The 11,552-nt window shown below is 53.0% G+C and overlaps 1 protein-coding gene across 1 annotated transcript in view; it reads right to left on the bottom strand.

Annotated features, from left to right (window-relative positions):
* Positions 1–3,398: 3,398 nt before the first annotated feature.
* Positions 3,399–11,552, bottom strand: part of CDH22 (cadherin 22) — a 70,224-nt gene continuing 62,070 nt past the window's right edge. The window contains exons 10-11 of the mRNA XM_032606205.1: positions 7,617–7,868; positions 3,399–4,710 (exon numbers count right to left, since the gene is read on the bottom strand). Of these exons, the coding sequence (XP_032462096.1) occupies positions 4,127–4,710; positions 7,617–7,868 (836 nt within the window). The 3' untranslated portion in view covers positions 3,399–4,126. The remainder of the gene's footprint in view (positions 4,711–7,616; positions 7,869–11,552) is intronic.

Here is an 11,552-nt window from a genome sequence, read left to right as displayed (position 1 = left end):
ACTCCACCTTGCTGCCCAGCTCTGCCATCTGTCTCAAGTGCCTCCCCTTCTCACCACCTGCTTCTCTCCCCTCCCCACACTCTCCCAGAAACTCCACTCAGAATCCGAGCTGCCCTGGTTCCGCTCAGAATTGTGGTGGGGTGCGTGTGAAATGGTCCCAGCCCTTGTACGCTCTGTATCCCACAGCTAGTCCCTCCCCAGTTGTGAGCCCTGGGTTCCTCATCTATAAACCCAGGAGCCCTGGGTTCCTCATCTATAAATCATCTATAAAATGGGGCTAATGATGTACCTGTTTAAAATTAAACAAGGCCACTTAAATAAAGCGCTAAACACAGTAAACAAAGAGTCCACCTTCCATGGGTTTTACCTGTATTAGTACTAATTACATACAGGGCTTAGAACAGTGCCTGGCACGCAGCAAGCGCCATGTATGGGCGCTGTCATCATCCTTATTACCATCATTGTCACTGTCATTAATATCCCTGCTTCTAAAACTCTTGGCCAATTATATATCAATTCTTGCTCATGACCCTGACTGCTCTTCTATCCCGTGCTGACGACAGTGATGGAGATGATGACAATAAAAGGGAAATTTTTTTCTTTTCATTTTCTCAGATGCCTTGAAAGGGGGGCAGACACGGGAAAGGGAAGGCTCTTTGTTTTCTGAGCTCCGTGATAGAGTCGGGTGTGTGCAATTAGAGCCTGGAGCTGGGGTGGCTGTGCTCTGCGTAACACAGGGAGAGGAAACGGAGTTCGTGGGGGAAATTGGTGGCAACCAATGAGGGCGATGGTTAAAGTCTGTGTACGCCACAACCAGGCCCTTGTCTGTGACCCCAAACCATCAGAAAAGTGTACAAAGCTCACGAAATGCTTGGCATTAGTGGACACCTTGTGGAACCCAGAGAAGGGGCCGGACTCACGTATTTCACTCCTGGGTTGGCTCAGGGCCCAGTGGAGAAGGCAAATGCAGGTGCAGGAGCTGGAAGCAGAGGGAATTAAGGGAACGTGATCTATCCCTCCATCCCCACCGCAGTATTAGCAGAAATCACGGGGAGGCTTGAGGACTCCCACAGGCTGTAGAATGTGGCGGTGAGTGAAGTTCTCCCAGGGCACAGGCGGGGACATCAGATACTCCCAGGCCACATGTCCGATGCTTCCTTTGTGCCAGGCACTGTGAGTGCTGCAGACGGTGTAGGTTCTGGGGGCCAGAGCGCCCCCATTAAATCTTGGCATCTCCACTTATTAGCTGTTTGATCTTGGCAAGTTACTTAACCTCTCTGTGCCTCACTTTCTGACCTATAAAATGAGGGCTACCTCACTGGGCTGGTGAGGGATTAAAAGAGTTAATTCACGTGAAGTGCTTAGAGCAGTGCCTGGCGTGTGGGAAATGCTCGGTAAGTGTCAGTGGTTATTTCTGCATTTTATCCTCGCTGCAACCCCATGGAGTAGGTGTTCTAGTGGGTGCACTTTTTGGATAAGAAAACAGAGGCACAGAGAGGGTAAAACACTTGTCTGAAGTCACACAGCTGGAAAACGGAAGAGCCAGAGGCTCAGAAGGTGACTCTGGATGAATAATGTTTTTTACTTCTGTAAGCTCTTTAACCCTGTGTGACCTTGAGAAAGTCATTCCCCATGTATGGGGTTTGGACCAGACGTTCAGGGGTTTTTGTGACTCTGTATTTGTTCGTCCCTCTGGACACATAACCTGCCTGTAATCTCCTTTTCGGCAGGGTCAGAGTCTGTCAAGGCAACGGGCATACGTGGAAGGAACAGAGACTTGGAATCAGAGGTCCTGTGTTATCCCAGCTCTGTCCCCTACCAGCTGGGTGACCTTGAGCCCATCACTTTACTCCTCTGGGTCTGGGTCTCAGTTTCCCTGTCTACAATGGAGATGGCAATAACCAACCTGAGAATAGTTGCGATTCTGTACGTGAGAGCTGGGCACACATGGGTGAGAGAGGGGATCACACACCACCCCAGTGGTCCCCAAATTACAATACCCATTCATATCATGAGCTACAGGAACCGTGGGTTAAGGCTCCTATATGGATGAGGGTCCTGATGTGTCCCCACCTGGGCTAAACACACTAACCTCCTATCCCTCAGTGGACTTTAGGAGACATGGTCAAGTTGAACAAAGCATCCTTTCTTAGCCTGGCCTTAAAGGTCTTTTCGCAACCCACCTCCAAGCAGCCTTCCCTGCTCACATCTCGCTATTCCTCCTCCCAGTGGTCCAGCTCTGAGGACCACACACTACTCATGCTTCCTGCTGCCCCCTGCCCCCAGCCTTTGAGGATGCTCTACTTTCTGCCTGGAATGTCTGGCTTGCTTGGCCATCTCGAACATCTCATACTCATTCTTCAAGATCCAGTTGGGGTCACCTCCTCTGGAAATTATTCAATCTTTCTTCCGTGTCTCCGGGATCTTTTTCTGTTAATTCTGCTACAACTCTTACCCAATGCATTGTTATTGGCTGCTCCTGGCCCCCTGCCTCCTGCCCCAACCCAGGTTGGAAGTTACTGGAAGGCAGGAACTACTCACGCTCTGTGTAACCTTGCACGGGTTACTACTCTCTGAACCTCAGTTTCCTCACCTGTGAACTGGGGCTGACAGTATCTAACTTTAGGTGAGATAATACAGGCAAGGCACTCAGGACATAATGACTATCTCTGGACCTTGGCAAATGTGGAGGGAATGAATGAATGCTCCCTGGGAGGGTAAAAGAATAAGGCAAATGAGCATTTATTTATTGAGCACTTTCAATGTGGCAGGAAGGCACTGGGATCGGAGCTTAACATTCTTTATCTCCTTTAAGCCTCTTAACATCCTTTAAGGTAGGGGCTATCATTAGCCCCATTTTACAGATGAGGAAACTGAGGCTTCAGCAGTTGAGAACCTTGATGAAGGATGCTCACCTAGCAGGAGCTGGAATTCACAGCCAATCAATGCAGAATGAATTAATCACTTGGGTGTGGGGCAGGAGGACAAATAACCTATATCTTATAATCAAATGGTTTCAGAGCTGGAGGCTTAGCCCTGGGGTTCTTAACTTGGGTCCATGGATGGGGAAACTGCTGGGTTCCCAGAACAAACAGATAAGGTCCCCATCACACTCAGTGGCTTCTGACCCTTCCATCTCCCACCAACCCTCCCACTTCATCCAAGTCCTGGAGCTGCCCACCTTGTCATCTCTTGGCACGCCTGCCAGGTGTCGTATTCCAGGGTTGCCTGAGACACCGGAAGGCTCTCCAATTTCTGGGAACGTCCCTATCCCCGACTCAGAGCAGAAGCAACACCAACAGTCAGGTTTTCTATATCCTTGGAGATGTTGGGAAAAGGGGGAGAGAGCTCAGATCTGGGAGGCAGACATGCTGGGCTTCTAATAAAAACAAAGATAATAACAGTATCAAAGGCTAACATTTATTGAGCACCTACTATGTGCCAGGCACTGTCCTAACCACTTGACACATATGAAGCCTTTTTATCCTCAAGACTCTTCGAGGTATGTTCTGCTATTTGCCTCGTTTGACACAGGAGGAAACTGAGGCCCAGAGAAGAGAGGTAACTTGCCCAAGGCCAGGTAGCCGGTAAGTGCTGTGGCTCCACGGTACACTGGCAAGGTGTCCTTGGACAGGTCCCAGCCACTTCTCTGGGTGGCTTTCTCCAACTGTTACCTGCAGGGCCCCACCTCAAGGTTTGTGTGATGACTAAGATGGTCTTTGTACAGGCCCAGCACAGAGTAGGCGCTTAGTAAATGAACAGCCCTTCTTTCCTCTTAACTCTGATGGGGCATTCCTGGGCTGGCACTTCTGCAGCACCCTCCCCCCAGCTTCTCCCCTAAGCCAGGAGGGATCCACACCACCCTCTCTCCCTGTCTAACCCCAGAGCCACGCAGTGCCCGTTCTCGCTGCAGTTTTAATGATGTTGGTCATAATTCCCGCACTTCTGGGCAAAAGCTGCCCAACCCCCCCCGCCCCCCCAGGGGAGGGATGCCGTCGGGGAGTCCGCTGCCCGAACAAGGTCCCCCTCCTGTCCCGCCGCCCTGGGAGGGTTGGGGGAAGGGGGTGGGCAGGGGACGTGCTTTGTCCTGGGGTCCAGTTGGGTCCTGGGCTGCAGGGAGGGCGGGCTAGGAGGCCGGGGCCTCGCCTTCTGGGAGGTGGCCGGCGTAGAGGGCGGCCAGGGGCCGGAAGCGGGGACCCCAGCTGCTGAGATAGGCAAAGTCCTGCTCGGAGCCCGACGAGCCGCTGTGCAGCGAGCTAAGCGAGGCGGCTGGCGAGTCCGCGCCCTCGAAGGCGTAGGTCTGGAAGGCGTCGTAGGGCGGCACCGACAGGTCCCCGTCCGCCAGCGCCACCTTGCGGCTGATGAAGTCCCTGAACACCGAGAAGTCCGGCTCGGGGCTCGGCGGCCCCTGCGGCAGCGAGTGATGCTCCGAAGGCAGACGGGCCTGCGGGGGGCTCCCCGGGTCCCCGCCCGGGCCCACGCCGCCGCCGCCGCCGCCGCCGCCGCCGCCGCCGCCGCCGTCGCCGCCGCCCTTGAGCTCGCCGAAGTCGTAGAGGCTTCGCAGTGCCGACATGTCGTAGGCTTCGGTGTCCTGCTCGCCGCCCCCCTCGTCGTTGTATTTGATGACGTTGTCCCGCATGTCCTCGTCCTCGTCCGAGCTCAGGTGGCCCTTGTGGTGGCGCCTGAGGGTGAGTATCAGCAGCACCAGCACTGCGCGGGAGACAGAAGGGGGCGCGTGAGGGCAGCGCCCCCCCCAGGGCAGTCCGGGGACCATCCTTTCCCTCCTCCCCTGCAGAGCTGGCTCAGCCTAAATGCTCATGCAAATTTCCTAGATTTCTGTGCAACAATACCTTTCTCACAGTCAGACTGTAGCTGGCTATCTGGATAGGTAGTGAGCTGCCCATCTTGGGAGGTGTGCAAATCAAGCCTATGCCACCACTGGGGGTGGGGTGGGGACAGAGAGCAGTGTTAAGAGATTTCATGGGTGTTGAGGGCTGGACCCAAACTCTGAGGTCTCCATCCTTAACTCTATGAAGAGATACATCCCCCTGAGGTCTCTGGGTGCTGGGGGGTGGCGATGGGAATGGGGCAGCTGAGGTCTGGGGGGAGTGAAATGTCCTAGACCCTGACCTCTCTTTCACCCTTGCCCTCCTCTGTCCACTCCAGAAGCCCTGATCACCCTATTCGCCCTCTGGGTCTCTGGTCCAGATATCTCCTGCAGGAGCCCTTCCCTGAGAGCTCAAGGCCGGGTTCAGGATATCACCTCCAAGCTCCCCTGATGAGGGGTTCCTCTCTATCACCCTGGTTCGGACCCTGGACCAGCATCAGCATCTCCTGCGAACTTGTTAGAAATGCAAATTCTCAGGTCCTGTCCTAGATCTACTGGGTGGGGCCCAGCAGTCCGTTTCAATAAGGCCTGCAGGTAATGCCCAGGCAGCTCAGGTTTGAAAGTCACTGCTCATTCATAGCACAGAGCCTGCCATGTTAAGATTCAGTCTCACCCCGCCTCAAAATACACACTGTGAACTGCCCTCCGGGACCTGGGGAACGTTCCCCTAGAGTGGTGCCTGGCATGCAGTAAGCAAGAGAACCATGCTTGTTGAATGAATGACTGAATGAAGAATTGGATGGAGACCTGGGTGATGCAAGGATGAGCAGGTTTTTTTGGCTTTCTTCACTTGCCTTCCAGGACTCTGCATACTCTTCCTCCTCCCACCTCACTGATAACTCGTTCTCAACCTTATAAGCAAGCTTCTCTTCTCCTCTCCTCTCTGACTTCTTAACATCAGATGTCCCAAGACTCAGTCCTTGGTCTTTTTTCCACACCCCCTCTCTTGTCGCTTTCCTTGTCTCGTGGCTTTAAATTCCATTTAGAGGCTGACAACTCCCATATTGCGGCCTCCAGCCTGGACTTCTCCCCTGAAATCTAGATTGTACATCCAGTTTCCTCTCTAGCAAGTCCTCGGGGTTGACCAGGAGAATCTCAAACTTAATGTGTCCAAATTTGAAAGAATAATCTTTCCCCCTTCCCACCCTCAGTCTCCCAGTCTCAGCGATGGCAACCCCAACTTTCCAGTTACTCAGGGCTTTTTGTATCTTTCATTCACTGATGAATCCCAGTGCCTAGAATAATTTAGCACATGGGTGGGGGTACTCACTGGACGGATAAATTAGGAACCGATGAGCAAATGAGAGAATTAAATGGATAGGTGGGTGGATGGATGGACAGACATGTGTTGGGTATCCTCTCAGGCACTGGATTCTTCTTGCAGCTCCAAACAGCTCAGGCCAGGCCAGTGGGCAGAACCAGCTGCGAGGGCCATGGGGCAGGGTGCTGGCTCACGACCTAACAAGGTGGATCATGACAGGGAAAGAGGTGGGATCCAGGGACAGGTTGGGAGGGAGGAAAGGTGTCAGGAGAGAAGTGGGAAAGATGGATGGTCGGCTTCTGAAGCTGGAGGCCGGGAGCTGTGGAGGGGGATGCCCGTGAGAGCAGATGGTGGGAAGCGCGGGCGGCAGGAGACAGATGTGCCAGGCCTGATCAGTGATTCCGCCCATCACCTTTAGAGCACTGATGTGCACTTTCTTCGTTTGTGGGCAATTAGGCAGAAATTTGTTTGCACTGCCTCGGAAAATGAAACCGCTGTAAAGTGCATCCTCTGGAAAAGGGTTTCTGAGCCACGGGCTGGGGAGTGGAGAGGAGGGGGGCGCCTCCCAGCTAGGAGGGGCCTGCCCAGGACCTCTGCAGGTCCCAGGGGTGGGTGGTGAGGCGTGGGAGGCAGCTGAATCTCCCAGGGAACTGAGCAAACCTGGGACCTGCCATCTGGCCCTTCCTTGAGTTCCTCCAGCTCTGGTTGTCGTCCAGTAGTCAGGACAGAGGTGAGGCCTTTCTGCTTTAACAGTGAGAGGCGGCATTGTGGCCACCTGAATCCAGTTTAGCTCCTGAAAAATTGACCTCTTCCCTGGGGACACTCTGGGGGGTTCAACCGGCTGCTGGTGGAACTGATACCCAAGTAGATTTTGCCCCCAAGTGTCTTAAGATTTTACTCCAGCTGCCCCAAAGTTTTGCCCCCAGTTTAGATTCCTAGCAGGTGGGGTAGTTAAAGGAGCAGGGAACACAGGGTGAAAAGACCTGATTTCAAGTCAGAAGATGAACTGGGTCCCCTTTTGCAGGCCACTTAACGATCTGAGCCTCAGTTTTGTCATCTCAAAAATGGGGATGCCACATCTGGCTGAGGGGTTGTGAGGTTCACAAGAGCCCTTTTTTTACTAAAAGTACTACATAAAGACTAAAATAGGACAATAGACATGAGAGAATTTTAAAAAATAGGCTTGGTTTCTCAAAATTAGAGAGACTTTGGGCCATGTAGAGGGTTGGCCAGCATGAACTTAGTCTCAGCTGGGGGCTGACACCTTCTGGAGTTGCTGGTAGGGCTGCTCCGTACTTAGGAGACTTCTCGTAGGAGCTGCGGGTTAGAACCTGGACATCAATCAAGCCAGCCCTTCCTAGGATGGGGAGGGAAAGTGAGACCCCCATGGGGGCACCTCAGAAAGGACATCCAGGGCCCAAGGATGGGGGCCAGTCGGGCGGGGGGGCTGGCTCTTGGTGGACTTACCGACCAGGATGAGGACACAGACCAAGAGGGCGATGAGGGCTCCGGGGCTGAGGGACGTGGCCACGACAAAGGCCGTGGCGTTGCAGGACTGGATGGCGCCGGAGCTGTCGCAGCCACAGATGCGGATGGTGAGTGTCCCCGTGCTGCTCAGCGTGGGCGGCCCGCTGTCCACCACCAGGATGGGCAGGAAGAACACGTCCTGCTCCTGCCGGTTGAAGCCCATGTGCTGCGTGTGCACCGCGGCTGTATTGTCTGCTTCGAAGAAACGGAGTGGTGTGTGACTTGGGTTCGGCCTCCCCCGCCCCAGTCACCTCCCAATTCCACCTCGGGATTGGCCTCACTCCGCCCCCAGCTACTGTCTCCCAGCTGACCCACGGGTCTATTCCCTGATCTCCTAAAATTCTGTTACCGACTCTCCCCAAATTCTGCCCCCAGCTGCCTGAAGGTCCTGTCCCCAGCCATAGAGCCCTCAATTCTGTCCTTAGCTGTCCTAAGCTTCTATTCTCAGCTGTCTCAAAATTCTGTTTTCAGCTATTCCAAGATTTTGTCCCCAGTGGTGCCAAGGTCCTGTCCCTGGCTATATCAAAAAAATTTTTTTTGCCTTTTGTCTCAACAGCCTTTTTTTCTCTCAGATTCCACCCCAGCTGTCCAATGCATCCTGATCCTGGGGTCCTGGGGTCCTTGGGTTGTGGCTTCCTGGGCACTGACAAGCTCTGGGTCATCAGAGAAGACTGGGAACACGGGCTGGCACCTGCCTTTGGCTGAGGCATCATTCTGTCAGGAGTCTCTTTAAGAGCTGAGCCTGGAGGGCCGGGGGCATGCCCCTTGGGGCCTGATGGGGACCCCCAGGGTACCAAGGTCACCTCACCGGTCTCTTTCCTTTTGATGCATAATGGCCAGAGGGAACAGTGAACTCACATGAGTCATACTCATCGCACTGCTTCGGCCTCGTGCTGGGAGTGCCTCGGGGGGTGGGTGTAGAGCACGGGCTCCCCCGCCCCGGTGACTCCTCCACACCTCTCCTGCATGGGCCAGGCCATCACTGACCCTCTGTCATTCTGGTGGCTGCCAATGCGGTAGTCGAGAAGTACTCAGAGCCCAGCTCCCTGCTGCTCCCATCCTTGACAGCCAGCTCCACAAAAGGGGTCCCGCTTCCCGCTGGGGGCCCAGGCCTCCCTCCTGAGTCCTCTCTGCCCTCGCAGGCTTCAGGCTGGTCTCCCTGACCTCAGATTTTGACAGCCTGGGTCCCTTCCCCAGCTTTGCGGTCCCAGTTAGCTCAGCCTCTTCCCCGCAGCCCCCAATTCAGTGCGCCTGCCTGGCCTTCCCCACCATGAACACAATGCAGGAAGAAGAGCCCTTGGAAGGGCCGACTTGTGACCTTGGGCACACCTGTGAAGTGGACTGGAGGTCCAGCTGAAACAAGACCGGTCATGGGTTAAAGCTCATGTGATGGGCACATAGGAGTTCATTGTGTTATTTTATCTACTTGTATACATCTTTGAAAATTTCCATTAAAATGTTAATAACTAATGCTGAGTTGGTCATTTACTAGCTTGGGAAACTCATTTAGCTTCCCTGGATCTCAGTTTCCTCATCCGAAATGGAGGAAAATAGCATCACGTAGGTGTGAGGATTAAACAGTGTAATTAGCACATAACCCTTAGAACAGTTCCTAACACATAGAAATGCTCCATGAGTGCTGGTTGTTAATTTTTTCATGCCCCACCCCCACGTGCTACACCCCACGCCCGCGCTCTGTCTAGGCTGCCCTGCCTTTTTTCACTAAGTTCCTGCTAGCTGGAACACCCTCTCCACTTTCTTGCCTGGGCGAATTCCTCATCCGTCATGCTCCAGCTAAATGTCACCTCTTTTCTGTGGCCTCCTTTCTACGCTTCCCCGGGAAGGAAGGATTTATGGCTTCCCCCTCCCTGCTCTGACTGCAGGCGCCACGCACACTTCTGTGACAGCACTTGTCATGCTGTGTTAAGGTAGCGTGTGCCTGTCTCTTCCCTGGCACTGAGCCAGCCTTGAAGAATGATGCTTGAATGAACCACATCTTTTAGGGTAACTGGTGGTCCTGGGTCAGCTCCTCAAGCTCCGGCTTGAACTCTAGCCCTCCTGCCAAAGGGTGAGTCAACTCCAGCTGTGACAACATCTGCCTCCCCCTGGGAAAGAAAGGCTCAAGGGCAAGATGAGGAAAAGAAGGAATGGTGTGGGACTCCTTTGCATTGGCTGCATACTTCTTATGTATCGAGGACTGGGTAGATACTTCAAATACACAGAAATGTTTAATCCTCACAACCACCAAGAGTTGTAACATTATTCCCATTTTACATACGTGGAAGTTGAGGCTCAGAGAGAAGGGACTTGTCTGAATTTATCCCGTGAATCGGTGGCACAGCTACCTTTTCCAACCACCCATCGAATCATCCATCCATCCGATAAATCTTTATTGAGTAACTAGTCTGTGCTTGGCACCATGCTAGTCATGGGGGGGTGGGGAATAATGGGGAGCTAAATCAACCATAGTCCTGGATCTGGCCTTATATTCTGATGCGAGAGACAAAGGTTAATCAAATAAACTCACAATTTAGTGTACAATTGCAAACGATGGTGAGTGCTAAGAAGGCAAAGTATAGGAAGAGCATCTAACAGAGGATCTGACCAGTCTGGGGGATCAGGGAGAACTTTTTGGAAGAAATGATATTATTGTGAGCCCTGAACAATGAATTCTAGGGGAGGGAATAGTCCATGCAAAGGTCCTGAGGTTAGAAGAGGCATAGGAACTCAGGGAACTGAGAGCAGTCCTTTGCGGCTGGAGGGATAAGGATGATGACTAGAGCGAGTCAAGAAGAGGCTGGAGGGGGAGGCAGGGGCTCATAATAGAGAGTCTTAGAGGCCATGGTAAGGAATTGGGTTATTTTCTTAAAGGCAACAGGAGACCATCGATTGATGGGCAAAGAAGCAACCTAGTGACATATCATCCATCTATTTAATAGCGAATACTAATTAAACACCCTCTATAGGTCAGGATTACTCTAGCCCCTGAGGATACAGCAATGAACAAGACAGACATGGTCCCTGCCTTTGCTAAGCCTACCTTCTAAGCAAGGGAGCCTCTAATCTAAAATACAACAGTGGATGTGGAAGACCAGTTAGGAAGCTACTGTGTGTTCTAGATGTGAAATAAGAGTGGTAGTGAAAAAAAAAAAAAAAAAAAAAAAGAGTGGTAGTGGAGGCACAGAGAAGTGGACAGATTTGAAAAATGAGTGGATGGCTCTGACTCAGCCTCTAATTCCCAAGCAAGAACAGAAGAGAGGAGAGGACATATTTGTTTCTCAGGGTTGCTGTCTTTGGTCATGGAACCATATGTCTGGAGAGCTCTGGTTCCTGCTACTCTTTCACCCCATAAGAGGAAATCCCTGAGCATTATGCCTTTCCCTCTCAGCTGCCCTCCTGGGCAGCAGCTGGCTTCATTTGGGGAAGCCAGTGGCCACCCCAGGCCCCAACCCCACCCTTCTAGGCAGGATCTGCGCCCAGCACTGCATTCATCCATCTGGCCTGACATACATCAGTGTCAATCCTGGCTGCAAAAGCAATATTTATAAATCACGTTTCCAAACTGGCTACAAATTTGTACAAAGAAACAGATGGGTTGGGGTAGCCGTTTGTCAACTGGGCTATTTATATGGTGAGGAGGAGGGGGCTTGGCACACCGTGGGAGGGGCCGGGGGACTGGAGGAGGAGCCCTTTCCTGGCAGTGCCGGCCTCAGCGCCGGATGGGAGCCCTGGTGGCCAACCCAGCCCCCAGCCCCCACCCCCCGTCAAAGAGAGGCAGTTGGGGCAGAACCTCAGGCCCCTTGGGTTGGAAAGATTGTGAACTTGGTGAGGTCAGTCCAGGGCTATTTGTGTCTCCGGCGCTCAGCTTGGGGTACC

Source organism: Phocoena sinus, chromosome 15 (assembly GCF_008692025.1).
Source record: "Phocoena sinus isolate mPhoSin1 chromosome 15, mPhoSin1.pri, whole genome shotgun sequence".
Lineage (NCBI taxonomy): Eukaryota > Metazoa > Chordata > Mammalia > Artiodactyla > Phocoenidae > Phocoena > Phocoena sinus.
This window is presented reverse-complemented; position numbering and strand designations above follow the sequence as displayed.